This window comes from Lipotes vexillifer, unplaced genomic scaffold, assembly GCF_000442215.2.
Source record: "Lipotes vexillifer unplaced genomic scaffold, Lipotes_vexillifer_v1.1 scaffold1383, whole genome shotgun sequence".
NCBI lineage: Eukaryota > Metazoa > Chordata > Mammalia > Artiodactyla > Lipotidae > Lipotes > Lipotes vexillifer.
The window spans coordinates 193,505-215,991 of NW_006797683.1; the positions used below are offsets into that span (position 1 = coordinate 193,505).

At 36.4% G+C, this 22,487-nt stretch overlaps 1 protein-coding gene across 1 annotated transcript in view; it reads right to left on the reverse strand.

Annotated features, from left to right (window-relative positions):
* Positions 1-22,487, reverse strand: part of ADAM32 (ADAM metallopeptidase domain 32) — a 184,217-nt gene that overhangs the window by 87,894 nt on the left and 73,836 nt on the right. Inside the window, exons 10-11 of the mRNA XM_007469793.1 lie at positions 17,952-18,088; positions 6,880-7,057 (exon numbers count right to left, since the gene is read on the reverse strand). Of these exons, the coding sequence (XP_007469855.1) occupies positions 6,880-7,057; positions 17,952-18,088 (315 nt within the window). The remainder of the gene's footprint in view (positions 1-6,879; positions 7,058-17,951; positions 18,089-22,487) is intronic.

Genomic DNA, 22,487 nt, shown 5'->3' on the forward strand with positions numbered 1-22,487 from the left:
GTAGGGAAAAACCTCATTGATACTAGTGGGTATAAATTTTGGAATGTGATGCCAAATGGACAAACAACAAAAGAAAAAACAACAAATGGGACATCAAACTCAAAAACTTCTGCACCTCAAAAGAAACAATTATCAAAATGGGAAAAACAACCTACATGATGGGAAAAAATTTTTGCAAACCATATATCAGATAAGGGGTTAATATTCAAACTATATAAAGAACTTACTCAATTTGTTAACAACAACAAAAAAACACTCCAATTTAAAAAGGGGCAGAAGAACTAAATACATATTTTTCTAAAGACATACAGATGGCCAACAGGCACATGAAAAGATGCTCAATATAACTAATCATCAAGAAATGGTAATCAGAACCACTATGAGATACCACTTCACACCTGTCAGAATGGATATCACAAAGAAGACAAGAGACAACAGGTGCTGGCAAGGATGTGGTGAAAAAGGAAGCCTTATACACTGTTGGTGGGAACATAAATAGGTCCAACCAATTGGTCCACTATGGAAAACAATATGGAGGTTCCTCAAAAAATTAAAAATAGACCTACCATATGATCCAGCAATTCCAGTTCTGGGTACACACCCAAAGGAAATGAAAACAGAATTTCAAAGAGATATATGCATTTATCACAATAAAGCTTGGCTGTTTACAATAACCAAGATATGGAAACAACCCAAATGCCCATCAATGGATTAATGGATAAAAAAGATTTGGTACACATACACAACGGAATGTTACTCTGCCATGAAAATGGAAGCTATCCTCCCATTTTCAACAACATGTGTGGACCTTGAGCACATTATGCTAGCGAGATAAGTCAAACAGAGAAAGACAAGAACTGTGTGATATCACTTATACGTGGAATGTTTAAACCTGTGAAAAACAGAGTAAAGTACTGGTTACCAGAGGTTGCGGAGGCAGAGGAGTAAGAGTGATGGTATTTAAGGGTACACACTTGTATCGAGCAATAAATAAGCCACAGATATCTAATGCACAATATAATGAATACAGACACTAATATTGTACTATAATTATGTAATGTAATAAATATCACTACATCAGCAATCATATAACAATATATAAATGTATCACAGTAACACACTGTACAACTTAAGCTTACAATATTACACTTAAATTTATTCAGTTTAAAAAAACTCTTAGTTAACTAGAAATAGAAGGAAATTTCCTCAATATGGTAAAGGGCATCTATTTTTGAAAAAAGCTTATTATCTAATATCATATTTAATGGTGAATGTCAGAAAACTATCCCCCTAAAAATAAGAACAAAGCAAAGGCCACTCTCAGCACTTCTAATCAACACTAGAATTCAGAAAAGTCCACTGTAATTTTTATACTATTGTTAGTATGAAATTGTTAAATAAAATTGTTAAATAAAATTTGTAAAATTTTATTTGTTAATTGTTATACAATTGTTAATACAACTGTGATACAATTGTATACAATTGTTAAATAAATGATACAATTGTTAAATAAAAATTTTAAACACTATCAAAACAAGAAATGTATAGAAGAACTAAAGAAGATCTGAATAAGTGGAGAGATACACAACGTGCACAGATTGGCAGACTTAATATTGGTAAGAAAAGTAATTCCCCCCAAATTGATGTATGAATACAACACAATTCGAATCAAAGTCCCTACATTCACATGCCAGTTCTCCAATTTACATGGAAATAAAATGGTCCCAGAATAGTAAAGCTATTTTGGAAAAGAGGACCAAAGTTGGCTGATTTACACACAATGTTTTCAAGACTTACTGAAAAGTACATTAGTTAAGACAGTGTGGAATAGGCATAAGGACAGACAAATAAACAGAAAAGAATTCAGGGAAAGATGCATATATATGTTCATTTATTATCATAGGAACAGGTGTTAACTGTTCTCTATAAATGTTTGGTGAATTCACCTGTGAAGCCATCTGGTCCTGGACATTTTTTGTTGGTAGTTTTTTAAAATATTATTACTGATTCAATATCATTACTGGCAATTGGTCTGTTCATGTTTTCTGTTTCTTCCTGGTTCAGTCTTAGGAGACTGCACATTTCTAGGAATTTGTACATTTCTTCCACATTGCCCATTTTACTGGCATATAGTTTGAAGTAATCTTATGATCCTTTGAATTTCTGTGGTGTTGGTTGTAGCTTCTTTTCCATTTCTGATTTTATTGATTTGGGTTCTCTCTTTTTCTTGATGAGTCTAGCTAAAGGTTTATCAATTTTCTTTATCTTTCTCAAAGAACTACCTCTTTTTTTTTTTTTTGTGGTATGCGGGCCTCTCACTGTTGTGGCCTCTCCCGTTGTGGAGCACAGGCTCCGGACGCGCAGGCTCAGCGGCCGTGGCTCATGGGCCCAGCCGCTCCGCGGCATGTGGGACCTTCCCAGACCGGGGCACGAACCCGCATCCCCTGCATCGGCAGGCGGACTCTCAACCACTGCGCCACCAGGGAAGCCCAAGAACTACCTCTTAGCTTCATTAATCTACCTTTTTAGTCTCTATTTCACTTATCTCTGCTCTGATCTTTATTATTTCTTTGCTTCTACTAACTTTAGGTTTTGTTTTTTCTTTTTTTTAGTTACTTTAGGTGTAAGATTAGGTTGTTTATTTGAGATTTTTCTTGTCTCCTGAGGTAAGCTTGTATCAGTAAAAAACTTCCCTCATAGTACTGCTTTTGCTTTGTCTCATGGATTTTGGTTCATTGCATTTTGCTTTCATTTGCCTACAGGTATTTTTTAAATTTCCTAATTTATTTCTTCAGTGATCCATTGGTTGTTTAGCAGTATATTGTTTAGCCTTGACATATTTCTGTTTTCTGTACTTTTTTTCTTGTAGTTCATTCCTAGTCTCATAGCATTCTAGTCAGAAAAGATGTTGGATATGATTTCAATTTTCTTAAATTTACTGAGACTTGTTTGGTGGCCTACCATGTGATCTACCCTGGAGATGTAACAGGGCACCTGAAACAATGTGTATTCTGTTGCTTTGATGTGGAATGTTCTATATTTACTTCTATTAATTCCATCTGGTCTGATGTGTCACTTAACACCAGTCTTTCCTTAATGATTTTCTGTCTGGATGGTCCGTCCATTGATGTAAGTGAGGTGTTAAAGTCTCCTGATATTATTGTGTCACTGTCCATTTTTCCCCTTATGTCTGTTAATATTTGCTTTATGTATTTAGGTGTTCCTATGTTAAATGCATATATATTTATAAATGTTGCATCTTCTTGGATTGATCCCTTAATCATTATATAATGTCCTTTGTCTTACAGTCTTTGTTTTGAAGTCTCTTTTGTCTGACATAACTATTGCTACCTCAGCTGTCTTTTGATTTCCATTTGCACGGAATACCTTTTCTGATTCCCTCACTTTCAGTCTGCATGTGTCTTTAGATCTGAAGTAAGTCTCTTGTAGGCAGTATATATATATGGGTCTTGTTGTTTTATCCATTCAGCCATTCTGTTTCTTTTGATTGCAGCATTTAGTACAATTATATTTAAAGTAATTATTGGTAGGTATGTACTTACTGCCATTTTGTTAAGCGCAGGATACAAAATCAATATACAGAAATCTGCTGCATTTCTTTACACTAACACTGAATTAACAAAAGAGAAATTAAGAAAACAATCCCATTTAGAATTACATCAAAAAGAATAAAATATCTAGGAACAAATCTAACTAAGGAGGTAAAAGACATGTATTTGGAAAACCATAAGACACTGATGAAAGAAACTGAAGATGACACAGATGGAAAGATATACAGTGTTCATAGACTGGCAGAATTAACATTGCTAAAATGGCCATAGTACCCAAGGCAATCTATACATTCAATGCAATTCCTATCAAAATATTAATGGCATTTTTCACAGAGCTGTAACAAATAATTTTAACATTTGTATGGAAACATAAAAGAGTCCAAATAGCCAAAGCAATCTGAAGAAAGAAGGACAGAGCCGGAGGTACCATACTCCTTGATTTCAAACTATAGTACAAAGAGACAGTCATCAAAACAGTATGATACAGGCACAAAAACAGCACATAGATCAATGGAACAGAGAGTCCAGAAATAAACCCACGCACTTATGGTCAATTAATCTTCAACAAAGGAGGCAAGGATATACAATGGGGAAAAGACCATCTCTTTAATAAGTAGTGCTGGAAATCTGGACAGCTACATTAAAAGAATAAAACTGAAACATTTTCTGAAACCATATATTAAAATAAATTAAAAATGGATTAAAGACATAAATATAAGACCAGAAAACATAAAACTTCTAGAAAAAAACATAGGCAGAACACTCTGACATGAACTGCAACATTTTTTGGATCTTAAGGCAAAGGAAACAAAAATAAACAGATGGGACCTAATTAAACTTAAAAGCTTTTGTGCAGCACGTGAAACCACTGACCAAAGCAAAAAACAATTTACTGAATGTGAGAAAATGTTTGCAAATAATTGCCTGATAAGGAGTTAATATCCAAAATATATAAACATCTCATACAACTCAATATCCAAAAAACAAATAACCTGATTTAAAAATGGGCAGGAGACCTGAATACACATTTTTCCAAAGAAAACATACAGATGGCCAATAGGCACATGAAAAGATGCTAACAACACTAATCATTAGGGAAATGCCGATCAAAACCACAATGAGATATCAACTCACACGTATCAGAATCGCTATCATCAAAAAGATCACAAATAACAAATGTTGGCAAGTAAGTGGAGAAAAGAGAACCCTTGTATACTGTTTCCCACTATGGAAAACAGTATGGAGGTTCCTCAAAAAAAATACCTAAAAATCAAGCTACCATATGATTCAGAAATTCCACTCCTGAATATATATCCAAAGAAAACAAAAACATTAATTCAAAAATACACATGCACCCCAATGTTCATAGCAGCATTATTTACAATTGCCAAGATGTGGAAGCAACATAAGTGTCCATCAACAGATGAATGGATAAAGAAGACGTGGTATACATATACCATAGAATATTACTCGGCCATAAAAAAGAATAAAATTTTTCCATTTGCAACTACACAGATGGACCTAGAGGGTATTATGCTTAGTGAAATAAGTCAGACAGACAAAGACAAGTACTCTATGTTATCACTTATATGTGGAATATAAAAAATAAAACAAATGAATGAATATGGCAAAGCAGAAACAGATTCCCAGATATAGAGGTCAAACTACTGGTTACCAGTGGGGAAAGGGAAGAAGGGGAAGATGGGGTAGGGAATTAAGAGGTACAAACTACTATATATAAAATAAATAAGCTCCAAAAATACATTGTACAGCACAGGGAAATATAGCCCTTTTATAAATAACAACTTTAAATGAAGTACACTCTATAAAAATATTTAATCACTATGTTGTATGCCTAAAATTAATATAATATTTTAAATCATTGATACTCAATAAAAGAAAAAGATACATGCACCCATATGTTCACTGCAGCATTATTTACAATAACTAAGATATGGAAGCAAACTAAGTGCCTATCAATAGATAAATGCATAAAGAAGATGTGGTACATATATACAATGGAATATTACTCAGCCATAAAAAAGAATGAAGTTTTACCATTGTAAAAACACGGATGGACCTAGAGGGTATTATGTTAGGTGAAATAAGTCAGACAGAGAAAGACAAATACCTTATGATTTCACTTTTATGTGGAATCTAAAAATATAACAAATGAACAAACATAGCAAGACAGAAACAGAGTTATACACACAAAGAACAAACAGGTGGTTTCCAGAGGGAAGGGGTTTGGGGGGAGGCAAGAACTAGGTGAGGGAGATTTAAGAGGTACAAAATTCTAGTTGCAAAATAAATGAGTCATGAGTATAGTATGTACAGTGTGGAGAACATAATCAATAACTATGTAATATCTTTATATGGTGACATATCATAACTAGACTTATCAAGATGATCATTTTGAAATGTACAGAATATTGATTCACTATGTTGTGTAATAGGAATTAACAGTGTTGTAGGTCCATTTAAAAAATGAAAAAAAATCTCTATCTGAATTGTACCAATGCTTGTGTACATTTGCAAACATTCATCCACCTGTATACTTATATTTGTTGTATTCTATTGTATGCAGATGATGCCTCCAAGAAAATTGATTTAAAAATAGATGAAGAGTAAAAAGGGAGGACTTGTTCTGCCAAATGGTGAAACATAATATAAAGGCACAGTATTAAAACAATGTGATATGAGTACAAGTTTGTTCTGACCCATGTATGTATCCAATCCTAATATCATTTCTATCTTATGATCATGAACATTTATGATATTTGCAGTACTGCAGCAAAAACTGAACTGTCTAGAAGCATTATACCATGGACTTTTTGCATTCATTATATTTTCTCTAGGGCTTCTCTATCAAGTGAGCAATCAAAATCACCCAATGTTCAGACTGTAACTTTAACAGTCTTCCCTCCCCATACTGCTGATTCCATTGTGAGGCAATACCCTAAAGGATACTTGATGGTCTGCTCCCACATTAATCTTCAATAAGACACTTATCAAATGTCCAAAGGTTAAGCACAGGTTTGAAAGATTTTACATATTTAGTCTGGAACCAAAAGCTCATTGTAGACTTCCCTTTTTTCCTGTCAGCAATAATTTTGGGGGAATATTCTTATATTTGTCCAAAACTCTTCAACCTATTAAATCCAGATGGTATATTCTTGTATGTACCTTGATTTCATTACTGCCAATATTTTGCACAGTACTCAGTCATATTTGAGATATATAACATATATGACAAAGAGCTGAACTAAAACAATCAATTTATCAATTTTCCAATTATCAGACTTACTTCCTCAGTACCACAGTCACAGATTTCATTTCCCTCCACTCTGCCGTTTCCACAGATTGCTGCCGGAGCCCTCTGCATTTGTGGCTTATTCTGAAGACACTGGACACCCATATTTGAAATGAAATTTTCAAAGTCACTCAAACTGCAACTGCTAAAAGTCTTCACACCACTGGATTGCCTAAAGATGAATCCGTATAATGTCATGGCAGTATACTTCTGAAAACACAATTCTATATTGTATAAGTTAATTTCAAAATGTTAAATTCAAGAGGTAATGATAAATGTTCATAACAAGTGCTCAGAGGCCAAAGTCATTCCACAGGAGGTCATGTGATTTCATTCACTGGAATACATATCTTCTTAAAACAAAATTAAGTTCAATAGGCAAAACTAAACAGCCCAACTAGAAAATGAGCAAAGGATTTGGATAGACATTTCCCCAAAGAAGACTCATATAAATAACCAACAGGCATGTTAAAAGGTTATCAATATAACTAATCATCAGGGAAATGCAAAAAAAAAAAAAAAAAAAAAAAGACCTCACACCTGTTAAGATGGTTATGATTCTTTAAAAAATAGATAAACAGTGCTGTTGAGGACATGGAGAAATTGGAACCCTAGTATATTGTTAATGGAAATGTAAATTGGTCCAGGCTTTTTTGAAAACAGGTGTGAGGTTCCTCAAAAAAGTAAAACTAGAACTACCATATGATCCAGCAATCCTACTTCTGGGTATATATCTAAAACTACTGAAACCAGGATATATAAGTTATATCTGCACTCTCATGTTTATTGCAGCAATATTCACAAGAGCAAAGATATGGAGTCAACCTAAATGTCCACTGAAAGATGAATGGATAAAGAAAATGTGGTACATATCTGCAATGGAATATTATTCAGCCTTAAAAAAAAAAGAAGCAAGTCCTGCCATATGCAACAACACAAAAACCTCGAGGACATTATGCTAAGTGAAATAAGCTAGTCACAGAAAGTGAAATAATTCATGCTTTCACTTATATGAGATATTTAAAACAGTCAAACCCACAGATGCAGAGCTCACAAGGGGCTAGGAGGAGGGGCAAATGGGGAGTTGTAAAATGGGTATAAAGTTTCAGTTATACAAGGTGAATAAATTATAGAGATCTGCTGTTCAACATAGTGCCTGTAGTTAAGTAATAAATTTTAAATTGGTTAAGAGAATTCCTGTTGAGTATTTCAACTACAATAAAAAAAATTAAGAACAGGTTAGAGAATGACCAAGATGTTGGAGTAGGAAGACTCTAAGCTCACCTCCTCCCATGGGCACATCAAATTTACAACTATTTACAGAGCAATTATTGATGAGAAAGACTAGAAAAGTAGCAGAAAATATCTTCTACAACTAAAGATATGAAGAAGGAACCACAAGTAGATGGGTGGGAAGGGTGGAGATGTGGTAATGGCAAGACCCATACCCCTGTGTGGGTGACCCACCAGTGAGCCAGTTCTAGCCTCCCTGAGACCAGCCTCCCCCACCAGCCAGCTCAACAGTCAAACAACCTCTCCCACCAGGGGATACCACCAGCCCTGGTATCCCCTGGATTCTAGCCCCACCAACCAGTGGGCAGACACCAGCCCCACCAGGACCATCAGAGCCCTGCAGCCTGCCATGTCAGGACCCAGCTGACCCACCAGCAGGCCAACACCAGCCCCAGCACCCTCTGAGCTACACGAGTAGATTACCAGCTCTGGGACACCTCGGACCCCTTCATCAGCCAACCTGGGATCCATCCCTGCTTACTAGCAGGCTGTCAACAGCTTTGGATACACTGGACCATGCAGTAAGCCATGTCAGGAACTGGTCCCACCCACCAGCAGACTGATACTAGATCCAGGACCCCTGGGCCCATAGCCACTCACCCTAATCCCAGATCCACCCACCACTGGGCCAGCACTAGCCCCAGGACCCCATGGGTTTCCACAGTCAGCCACCTTGTGACATAGCTCTACCCACCAGTGGCCAGCAGCCTCCGAATAAGGCATGGACTGGCAACCAAATGGACAGGGGGCCAGTCCAGCCAAGTCTACCAGACCACCCACAGTAGTCAGCCTGTCACAACAGAAGGACCCTCACAGTCCTCTTAGGGGGACCACTAGAGCATATAGCTCTGGGACCAGAGAGGAATGTGCTGCTGTGACGCATAGGACATCTACAAAAGGTCATTTCTCCAAGTTCGGGAAACAACCAAATACCAGATACACAGAAATAAAAACAGCAAATTAGGCAACATGAGGCAACAGAGGAATACGTTCCAAATGAAAGAAAAAGATAAAACCCCAAAAGAAGAACTGAGTGAAGTGGAGACATGCAATCTACTTGATACAGAGTTCAAGGTAACAATCATAAAGATGCTCAAAAAATTCAGAAGAATGGATGAACAGAGTGAGACATGAACAAAGAGTTAGAAAATTCAAAGAAGAAACAAAGAGAGATAAAGAGTACAATACTTGAAACAAGAAATCTACCACAATGAATTAACAATAGGTTAGATGATACAGAGGAACAAATCAGTGAGCTAGAATAGAGTAGTGAAAAATCACTGAAGCTGAACAGGAAAAAGAAACATGTATAAAAAGAAATGAGGACAGCTTAAGAGACCTCTGGGACGATATCAAACATATTAACAGTCACATTATAGTAGTCCCAGAAGGAGAAGATAGAGAGAAAATGGGGCAGAGAACATACTGTATTTGAAGACATAATAGCTGAAGACTTCCCTAACGTGGGAAAGGAAACAGACATCTAGGTACAGGAGTTACAGAGAGTCCCAAAGAGGATCAACCCAAAGAGGAACACACCAAGACACACTGTAGTGAAAATGACAAAAATTAAAGATAAAGACAGAATATTAAAAGCAGCAAGGAAAAAGCAACAAGTTACATACAAGTGAACTCCCGTAAGGCTATCATCTGACTTTATAGCAGAAACTCTGCATGCCAGAAGAGAGTGGCACTGTATATTTAAAGTGAAGAAAGGAAGAAAAACTACAACCAAGAATAGTCTAGCTGGCAAGGCCTTCATTCAGATTTGACGGCAAGATCAAAAGTTTTACAGACAAGCAAATGCTAATAAAAGAGTACCACCAAACCAGCTTTACAAGAAATGTTAAAGGAACTTCTCTATGTGAAAAAGAAAAGGCCAAAACTAGAAACATGAAATTTACAAAAGAAAAAATCTTATAGGAAAATGCAACTATACAATAAAGGTAATAAATCAACAGCTTATAAATCTAGTAGGAAGATTAAAAGACAAAAGTAGTAAAATCAGGGCTTCCCTGGTGGTGCAGTGGTTGAGAGTCCACATGCCAATGCAGGAGATGCGCGGGTTTGTGCCCCAGTCCAGGAAGATCCCACATGCCGCAGAGCGGCTGGGCCCGTGAGCCATGGCCACTGAGCCTGTGCGTCCGGAGCCTGTGCTCCACATGGGAGAGGCCACAGCAGTGAGAGGCCCGCGTACCGCGAAAAAATTTAAAAAGTAGTAAAATCATCTACATCTACAATAAGTAGTTAAGGGATACACAAACAAAAAGGTGATGTCAAAAACAGTAAACATTGGGGGTGGGAAGTAAAAATGCAGGGTTGTTAAAACGTGTTTGAACTTAAGAGATCAGCAACTTAAAAACAAGCATATATATATATTGCTATACACAAACCTCATGGTAATGACAAACCAAAAATCCATAGTAGATATACACACAAAAAAGAGAAAGGCATCCAAACATAACACCAAATGCAGGCATCAAATCATAAGAAAAGAGAAAAAAGGACCTCAACAAAAAAGAACTACAAAAACAACTCCGAAACAATTAACAAAATGGGAATAAGTACATACATATCAATGATTAATTTAAATGTAAATGGACTAAATGCTCCAATCAAAGGCACAGAGTGGCTGAATGGATACAAAAACAACACCCATACATATGCTTCCTACAAGAGACTCACTTCAGATCTAAACATATGACAAACCCACAGCTAATATCATACTCAAATGTGAAAAGCTGAAAGCATTTCCTCGAAGACAAGGATTTCCACTCTCACCAATTTTACTCAACATAGTATTGGAAGTCCTAGCCACAGCAATCAGACTAGAAAAAGAAATAAAAGGAATCCAAATTGGAAACAAAGAAAGAAAACTGTCACTCTTTGCAGATGACATGATACTATATATAGAAAATCCTAAAGACACCACCAAAAAACTACTAGAACTGATCAATGAATTCAGTAAATGTGCAGGATACAAAACTAACATACAGAAATGTGATATATTTCTATACATTAACAACAAAATATCAGAAAGAGAAATTAAGAAAACAATCCCATTAACAATTGCTGTTAAAATGATCATACTACCCAAGGAAATCTATAGATTCAATGCAATTTCTATCAAAATATTAATGGCATTTTTCACAGAGCTAGAAAAAATAATTATAAAATTTGTATGGAAGCACAACAGACTCCAAATAGCCAAAGAAATCTTGAAAAAGAACAGAGTTGGAGGTATCACACTCCCTGATTTCAAACTATGGTACAAAGTGCCAGTCATCAAACAAGTATGGTACTGGCACAAAAACAGACACATGGATAAGTGGAACAGAACAGAAAGCCCAGAAATAAACTCATGCACTTATGGTCAATTAATCTATGACAAAGAAGGCAAGAATATAAAATGGAGAAAAGACGGCCTGTTCAATAAATTGTGCTTGGAAAACTGGACAGCTACATGCAAAAGAAACAAACTAGACTACTCTCTCACACTATGTAGAAAAATAAATTCAAAACAGATTAAAGACTTAAATGTAAGACCTTAAACCATAAAACTTCTAGAAGTAAACAGGCAGTAAGCTCTTTAGACATTGATCTTAGTAATATTTTTTTGTATCTGGCTCTTCAGGCAAGGGAAACAAAAGCAAAAGAAAATAAATGGGACTACATCAAATTGAAAAGCTTTTGTACAGTGAAGGAAACTATCAACAAAATGAAATGGTGGCATATTGAATGGGAGAAGATACTTGCAAATGACATACCTAATAACAGGTTGATATTTAAAATATATGAGGAGGGCTTCCCTTGTGGCACAGTGGTTGAGAATCTGCCTGCCGATGCAGGGGACACGGGTATACAAGGAACTCATACAATTCAACATCAATAAAACAACCCAACTGAAAAAGTGTGTAGAGGACCTGAATAGACCTTTTCCAAAGAAGACACACAGATGGCCAACAGGCACATGAAAATATGCTCAACATCACTAGTCATTAGGGAAACTGAATCACAAGAAGATACTACCTCACACCTGTCAGAAGGGTTATTATCAAAAAAGACAACAAATAGCAAGTGTTGGTGAGGATGTGGAGAAAAGGAAACCCTCATGCACTATTGGTGGGAATGTAAATTGGTACGGTCACTATGAAAAACAGTATGGAGATTCTTCAAAATTTCAAAACAGAACTACCATATGATTTGTCAATTCCACTCCTGTGTATTTATCTGAAGAAACAAAAATGCAAATTAGAAAAGATACATGCATCCCTATGTTCATTAGAGCATTATTTACAAGAGTTAAGGTATGGAAACAACCTAAGTGCCCATCAATAGATTAATGGGAATAGGAGATGTGGTGTATACACACACACACACACACACACACACACACACACACACATACACACACACATACACACACACACAGTGGAAATTACTCAGCCATAAAAAAGAATGAAAGCTTGCCATTTGTGATAACATGGATGGAACTAGGGGGCATTATGCAAAGTGAAATAAGTCAGGCAGAGAAAGATAAATACTGTATGATTTCACTTATATGTTGAATCTAAAAAACAAAACAAATGAACTAACAGAGCAAAACAGAAACAGTTACAGAATCAGAGAACAAAGAGGTGGTTTCCGGGGGGGAGGTGGGAAGAAATAGGTGAGGGAGATTAAAAGGTGCAAACTTCTAACTGCAAAATAAATGAATCACAGGTATAAAATGTACTGTGGGGACTTCCCTGGCGGTCCAGTGGTTAAGACTCCACACTTCCACTGCAGGGGGCACCAGTTCGATCCCTGGTCGGGGAAATAAGATCCCACATGCCTCTCAGCACGGCCAAAATAAATAAATAAAATAAAATACTTAAAATTAAAAAAATAAAAGTAAAATATTTAAAATAAAATCGGGGGCTTCCCTGGTGGTGCAGTGGTTGGGAGTCCGCCTGCCGATGCAGGGGACACGGGTTCGTGCCCCAGTCTGGGAAGTTCCCACATGCCGCGGAGCGGCTGGGCCCGTGAGCCATGGCCGCTGAGCCTTCACGTCTGGAGCCTGTGCTCCTCAACGGGAGAGGCCACAGCAGTGTGAGGCCCGCATACCGCAAAAATAAAATAAAATAAAATAAAATAAAATAGGGAACACAGTAACTATGTACTATCTTTGTATGGTGACATATAACTAGACTTATCATGGTGATCATTTTGAAATGTATAGAAATATCAAATCACTATGTTGTATAACAGGACTAACAAAACAAACAAAAAACTCATAGAAAAAGAAATCAGATGTGTGGGGGGAAGGGGAACTGCATGAAGGCAGTCAAAGTCACAAACTCCCAGTTATAAGTAAGTACTAGGGATGTAATGTACAATATTATAAATATAATTAACATTGCTCTATGCTATATATGAAATTTGTTGAGAGTAAATCCTAAGAGCTCTCATCACATGAAAAAAAAATTTTCTACTTCTTTAATTATTTATCTATATGAGATGATAGATGTTCACTAAACTTATTGTGATAATCATTTCATGATGGATGTAAATCAAATCATTATGCTGTACACCCTAAATTTATACAGTGCTATACGTCAGTTATATTTCAGTAAAACTGGAAGAAAAAACAGAAGAGATAAATTTTATTTTTATATGCATTACAAACTAAATCTACCTCAGAGGAAGTTTTGAGCTAATGGGTGTGGTTGTATGTAAATTCTTGCATATACAGAAAAAATATGGTTATGTATGTGTATGATACCTCTGCCTAGGTGAAATACAACTGCAATAATGGCACGGAGAAAACCAAATATCCATTTATGTAAATTCTCAGATGTATATCAACAACTCTTCAAACTTCTATTTCCTCTATCTTTCCCTTGACCAAATTAAGAATCAAACTCTTTGAAAGTTTGAATCTCTTCTATTTCAATGGTTTTTCAATGTTTATTCATAGGTTTGTACTACATATATAATATGATAGATAATTCATTGAATTGTAAGTTGTTTGAAGCAGGAATTTTGTCATCTTTATGGTTGGTATCACTTATTACCTGCACAGTCCTAAGCAAACATAGAACCAACTGTCTGTTGATTCTTCCTAATAACAACAAACTTTCGTTAAACAGACTGTACTGTGCTTAGTCCTGAGCTTTCTCAAAGATTTCACAGAAATTGTATATTAATCAAAATTTAACATAATTATGTCCATATACCACTAATAAAAATAACTTCAGACAATATTCCCATAAGATGAGTCACTCTGCATATGCAGTACAACTTTGTAAGGTAAGGAGGTAATTGACATTTATTGAGTGCCTATTATCAGCCAGATATTTTATTCACTTGATTATTTAATCCTCATAACAAACCAGAGAGGTTGGTATTGTCATCAACATTTTATAGAAACTGAATTAAAGTTTAGAGAAGCTAGAAACCTCCTCAAACTCAAGATAGTTTGTACATTAGCAGGATCAATATTCACACACAGTTATCTAAGACTCCAAATTCAGGTACTTTTTACTCAAAATTTCATCTTTGAACAGTAAATAATTCAATAAAATATTTACTATTAAATATTAATAGATATTTTACTATAAACCATAAATTTTGATGATCTTAGCACCAAAACTGAAAGGTGAAGAAAACTTTTAAATAAAAAAACTGTATAATATTTTTGATCTGGGAACTATTTATAGCTAACTGTATATAATCCCTAATTATTCACCTTTTCACTGCCCATATGGCAGTTCTTAACTAAGAATGTGTGTTCCCAAAGTTTACTTGAATCAGTTATCTGAAGTTTTTCCTAACATTTATTTGGTTGCGATTTTGCACTCTAAATTCTAATGCTATGCTATTTTGCTCCCAAATTATTTTATAAAGGCTTATTGAAACTATGATATAACTAGCCTAAGTTCTGTATTCAAAGAACAGAGAAATTATGTGACAGAAGGAAATTATGCAAAAAAAATGTTGTACTCTCTACCATTTTTCTGAAGTTGGGGTTAGCACTTGACAGCATTTTATAGTATTTCATTTTTCTTTCAGGGTCTGTCTCTTGTCTACACTTCTTTCCCAACATTCCATATTCTCACTGTTCTTGTGTATCCCTACACCACCATTTTAATACCTCCTAAGTCTTTCTATTCCTCAAATAAGAAGAGATACCAGCACCCTGATAAGTAACTTACTTGATTAATTGCATCCTCACAACAACTGTGAGATGTAGCTATCATGATCTTCATTTTTCAGATGAGAAAAATAAGGGTTAGGGAAAATAGCAAACAAGTGAAAGATTCCAAAGCCCACATTCCCCTCAATGTATTCCTTACTGCAAGATGGTATCTCCTCTCCCCAATCAAATTCCCATAGCTTAATAAAATTGGTCTTAGTAAGAAATTAAGAGAAAGCAATAAGAATAAAATAATTCAATTTCTTTGGATAACTGATAACTCCATACTCCTTCTAAATGTTTTTGCCTTTTTGTAAAATGATGCAACTGGATAGGTAAGCAAACCTTCACCAGGAGTTTTCCCTAAGTTCCTACATTCATAGCTTTTGCCATTTTCTATGCTCTTTCCTCCCTCCACTTCTGAACTCATTTGTTTGTTTAGACTATGTTAAAAGTTACCCACTTTTAAAAAGTAGATATAAATTGCATCATCAAAATAATATACTAGAAGGATTACTGAACTAAAGAATGAAGTTTGTACGAATACATTTTAATGTTCTTTTGCTACTTGGTTTAAATTAATTCCAATATATTAACTGTCCTCTATATGAAGTCAATATGGAGTAGAGAAAATAACAAAAGCTTTGAGTTAGATAAACCTGTTGACTAGTACCAATCTTGTGACTTATGAGATTTTAAGCAAAGTGATCAAACTCTCCAAGTCTCAGTTTTCTCATCTACAAGATACGGATAGTACCCATCCACTTCTTAGGGTTGTTATAAGGATTAAATGTTAATAAACAAGTAAAGTACCTAATTCAACTCTTTGGCTTTTAGTGAGTACCCAATAAATCATTGGTGACATTACTGATATCAGCTGAAGTTGGCCACGTATTATCTGTATATCCATGTAGAGTCACTTAGGCTCTCTGTACTCCAGGGCTTTCAAAAAAAAAAACACACACATGGAAAAAGACAAATGGAAATAATAATATTTGCCTTACTTACTCACATGCCTTCTTAGAAAATTACATAAAATAATGAATGAGATGTACTCTAGAAATGCAAAAGATATATCTATGTTTATAGATAGATAGATCTTATATATTCGTTTATATATCTTACATATATATGCATATAAAATTGTTAGATTTTGTAAAAATTAAGATAATACTTGCTCTACACACATCACAAAAGTTTTTTAAGAAACTGGACAATATGTATGAAAACAGTTTAAATGTCATAAAGCACCATACAAATCCAAAGGTTTATTAACACAGACTCTAAAGCCAGAATGCCTGGGTTCAAAACTCAGGACTGCCACAACCAGCTCTCTGACCACAGATAGTTATCCTTTTATAATTCAGTTTCTTATCTGTAAAGATGAGAATAACAGGACCTACCCTAAAGAGATGTGAGGATCAAATGACTTAACATATGTAAAGTGTTTGAAATAGTCTCTAGCACATAGCAAGCACAATGTAAATATTTGTTATTTTTATTATCATTAATCCCAGACTCTGGATGAGCTACACAAAACATCTTGTCATAGCATACTTGAGAATAGTTGGCCAAATGGACAATAGGCCCAGAATGGTAATTTTCATATTGCGTATATAGCTATATAAATTTTATATTTGATTTAATAAATGTTATATTTAATTTATTATACATTTAATGAAATTATATATTTTATACATATAAAATATTGTTTTTATATATAATCCATGGAGAACTAAATTGTAATAAAATGTGTGTATATAAAAATATACATGTTTGTGTTTGAGCTATTTTTAGAATGTAAGAGTTAACTTTAGGTGGTGCTTAGGAGTAACTATAAAAAGAGCATGTTTTCAGAAATTAATGGCTTGTTTTCACTTTTGACTTTTGAGTGTTCTTCAGTTATGAACAGGTCATACTTAACATAGGCCCATTTTACAAATAAAAACTGTAGAACACTAATGACATCTGCTGTAGCCCTTGTACAATATACTATGTGGGGAACACTGGCAAATTTAGAAATCACTGTAACTAATCTATCACATACTTGCAGGATTTTACAATTTAAAAAACACTTTCCCATTTTATTTTCTCATTTTATTCTTATATCACTCTGTGAAGTAGGAGAACAGGAATAATCGTTCCCATTTTAAAGATGACAAAAATAAATCTAAGCAAGGCCTAGTAATTTATCCAAAGTCATACAAATATTATATTCTTTAGATCATAGTTTTCCCACAACATTAATATACTCTAAAAGCAAAACAGAAAATTTTGTCTAAAAACAAAGGCCACTTGTTTTGGCCTACGACATATTTTTAAAGATCCTTATTAAGTGATTTCTTAAAATACACAGCCTATGGAGAATTCCTTTGCTAATGTATCTTGCAGACTGGATTTGCTATCTTTGACTGTTCTTAACGCTAACCTCCCACCATACTATTATTCTTAGGCTTAAAATCTCATATTTATATTTTGTGGTCTTTGGTCCATTTACAGTTAATTCATGCTATAAGCAAATACTAAAATTTCACTTCAGTTATTTAAAACAAAATAAATACAACAAATAAATAAATCTTATTCTTTAAAAACTTACATGGCTTTTGGACTCATTATGCAGATGGCTCCTGAACATCGACATTTCCTTGGGTCATCATATGATATGCCCAGACTGAGTCCCAGCATCTGGGTGACAATAATTGAAAATGCCTCCAAAGTTATCCCCTTGGGATACTACATTAACAACAAAGAAAATTCAAATAAAAGACAATTCACTGAAGGGTGGTAAAAGTAATATTTTTCTAATTATGAACATCTTATTGATTTATCGAATACTTAAGATTATGGAAATGCAGTTCATTGGACAAGTAAGAAGCTGAAGATCTTCTTATGAAATTTTATTGAGATATAAGCATATTGAGCCTATGTCTAGCTTTGCCATGATTTACCAATTGAATGCTTTTAAGATTTCTTAAATAACTGTCCTAACTATATAAAAGGGCTATTTTTACATTAGATTTTTGGCTACATGGACCACGTTCTTCCATTTACCTAATTTCTTAGAACAGCCGTCATGTTCATTCAGGAGAGTCCACATGATACTCCACCTCCCAGCTCACAAAGTGGCCACATAACCAAATTCCTCAGTTCTAAGTACGCTATCTGCTTCCTGCCAAGATTTTCAATGACACAGTAACTAGTATCAGGAGAAACCACAGAAAACAGACCCTCAGGAAAGCATTCTTGTGATTAGGCTGTCACATATTTAATGAGTGAATAAATATCTTCCTTGCCCAGGAGAAATGGGACACTGGTAATTTATGATATGCAATGACATCATAATTTCTCAAATTTTGCCAAATGTGGCATAAGTTAAGGTGCAGGTAGAGGCCAAGTTGTGAGGAACATCAAGGCACTTCACCATTATAAAGACAAGCTATAATAAATATTTTGGGGTCAACTGGCTTCTTATGGCAGTGCTAGAGGAAGCACATTATGAAAAACAGAAAGGAAAAACTGTAAATGAACAACTGATAACACAAATAGGCAATCAGAAAGCCTCTGCAGCAGCACTATAGTGACTATCACCTCCTGCAGTTGTTGGTTTGATACGGCTGAGGACCGAACTCAGGGCCTAGCTATAAGTACTGTAGGGTTCCAGCTCCAATTTAACTATCAAACCTACCAGGTTTGGTGTGGAAGGAGTCAGAATCTGAAACTTGGGGTGGGAACAACTGGAGTGACATGAACAAATATCCCTGGACGTCCCTTGCTCGTAGAGTAAGCCTCCCTCTAAACAATGAAAGATGGCTTCACTGGTGGAGCAGTGGTTAAGAATCCACCTACCAATGCAGGGGACATGGGTTCGAGTCACAGTCCGGGAAGATCCCACATGCCGCGAAGCAACTAAGCCTGTGCACCACAACTACTGAGCCTGAGCTCTAGAGCCCGTGAGCCACAACTACTGAAGCCCACGTGCCACAACTGCTGAAGCCCACGTGCTTAGAGCCCGTGCTCCACAATGAGAAGCCCATGCCCCACAACGAAGGGTAGCCCCCGCTCGCCACAACTAAAGAAAGCCCATGCATAATAACGAAGACCCAACGCAGCCAAAAATAAATAAATTAATTTAAAAAAAACAATGAAAGAGCCCCTACATTTAAAAAAATGACACTTTTAATGACAATACCTGGGACATTTGTCTCATCACCCCTCATTGTCTCCAGGTCCATAATAAGAATTAAATTGCAACAGAAGTGATATCACCAAGATGGCAACATAGGTCTTTCCCAACTTCACTCCCCCTCACAAGAAGAACAACTAGCAACTATTCATGGACATCACTGAGAAAATTCTAGAACATGGAGGTGAGGCTGAAGCAACCCCTGTACCAGAGACCAAGACAGACCTCATTAGAAGGTTAGGAGGAGCAGATATACACTGAATGCATTGCCCCTCTCCAAGACTGGTGCAGCACCACACCGAGAGGTCTTCCCAGAGCCTACAGTCCCTCAAGTAGGAAAAGAGCCTAGAGTGGACATCCAGATCCCCTAGTATTGTGGATCACTTCTGGGAGCCCCTACTCTGGTCTTACCTCATAAGAATCACAAAGGATGAGTGAGATTTGACCCCTGGGAATCTGATCATGACAGAGAAGGCAGGAAGGGCTTGCAGCAATCACTGCTTGCATCTTGGCAGGCCGAGTTCCCATCTATAGCACCTGTAGGTGCCAACTAGCAGCTCTGCTCATCTGCAGAGCCAGGACAGTGGAACAGTATGATAAGGGAAGTCAATGAGGTATAGGAATGCCTGATTTGAGTCCTCAGATGAAAAGCTTTGCCAGTCCTGGAACCTGGTCTGCTACCCACCTCCACCCAGTCAGGGGAGCTGTTCATAGCCCTGCCTAATGCCTAGTATAGCTTCTGGCTCCCCTTGACCAGACGCCTGGTCAGAACACCTGGTAGCTGCATAGTGCAGCAACACTTGAGCAGAGAGTATGGCAGGCAGAGTTGATTGTTCACAGAGCAAAGCCTGTGACACTGTTTGGCCAGGAAACTTGGAGTGCCAGTTAGATTGAGTCAAGACCACAAACAAAGAGCTAAGCTGGTTTTCCCACTACACCTGGACAAGGACACAAATTCACAGCCCTTCCCACTCTACATATAGCCTTCAGAAAGCCCAACCAATGAATCTAGCCAGAGCACACAGGAAGCTGTGCCGCCCATCCAACAACCCTGCTTACAGTGGCACTTGAACAGAGAGCACAGCCCATGGTTTTCCCCATCTTCAGAGCAAAATCCAGTGGCCCCATGTGTCCAAGGAATTAAGGGCACAGTCTGCTTAATGTGGGTCCACAATGAGCCATGCAGGTCATGTGCTCCCTGTCAGGGCACGGAAGCTAATTCATCTCCCAGCTACTGCTGAGTAAAGTTCCCTGTCCTGACCTTCTAGGAAGCCTGACCAGTGAATCTAAACAACCACAGAGTATATCCTACTGCCTCGCTTGGGCAGGGAACCACACTATCCGTCCTATCCAACAGTTAATAGCCAGTGGTACCCCCTCCCCTGACCTCAGAGGTTGGGCAGTGGCCTTGACCAAAAATAGATCCTGCCTGCCCAAGGACATGTCCAGAAACCTAAACTGAGCTGACTAGTGAAGAACTGTCTCTGCCAAAGTGAGCCTGTAAAGTCTGGAAGAGGAGACCAATAACTCAAATGCACAGGTACCAAAGTAAGGAATGAAGGAGCAAGAAAAATCAGGTGGATGTGACACCATCAAATGAAACTAAAAATGCTGCAAAATAACTAACCCAAAAGAAATGGAGATCTATGAAGTGCCAGAGAAGTAATTTAGAATAATCTCCTTAAAGAAGTTTAGTGAATTTCAAGAACACACAGATGACCAAATGAAATTAGTAAAACAATGAATGAACAAAGTATGTTCAACAAAGGAACAGAAACCATTAAAAAGAGATATCCTAGAGCTAAAAAACATGACTGAAGCATTCAACAGTGGACTCGACCATGCAGAATAAAGAATCAATGATCTAGAAGGCAGGAATATTTTAAATTATCCAGTCAGAGTAGCAAAAATAAAAAAAGAATGAAAAAGAAAGAAAGCCTACAGGACTATGGGACAAACACACACACACACACACACACACACACACACACACACACACACACCAATAACCATATCGTGGGAATTTCAGAAGGAAAAGAAAAAGGGACAGAAAGTCCATTTAAAGCAATAATGGCTGAAATTTTCCAAAAACTGGGAAAGAAATGGACATCCAAGTATATGAGGCACAAAGGACCCCAAATAGGTTGAACTTGAATAGGGCTACACCAGGACACATTATAATTAAAGTGTCAAAAGTAAAGACAAAGAAAGAATTTTGAAAGAAGAGAGGAAAAAAACCAAGTTACATACAAGGGAACCCCCATAAGACCATCAGCAGGTTTCTCAACAGAAATATTTCAGGTGAGGAGAGAATGGGATTATATATTCAAAATACTGAAAGAAAAAAAACTGTCAACCAAGAATTCTATGCCCAGCAAAACTGTGCTTCAGAAATGAAGAAGAGACCATGATTCCCAAACAAATAAAAGCTGAGGGAGTTCATCACCACTAGACATGCCTTACAAGAAATGCGAAAGGGAGTTCTTTGAACTCAAGTAAAATAATGGTAATTAACATCATTAAAACATGAGAAAGTAGCATAAAACTCGCTGCTAATGGTAAATATATAGTCAAAGTTAGGTTCTGTAATAGTGTAACGGTGGTTCATAATTCACTCTAGTCTAAAAGTGAAAAAACAAATATACTAAAAACAATCGTAGTACAATATATGTTATAGGATACACAATATAGAAAAATATGTATACTATAACATCAATAACCAAAAAAAGAATAAGAACCTGAGGGAGAAGTAAAAGTATAAAGTTAAAAAATGCTACTGAGAGGGAGGACATCAAGATGGCAGAGTGGAGGGACCTAGAACTCACCTCCTCCCACAAATACATCAAAAATACATTTACATGTAGACCAAGTCTCACAGAATACCTACTGAAAGCAGGCAGACGATCTCATACAACCAAAGCTGCAAGAAAGATCCCCATATAGCGGAGT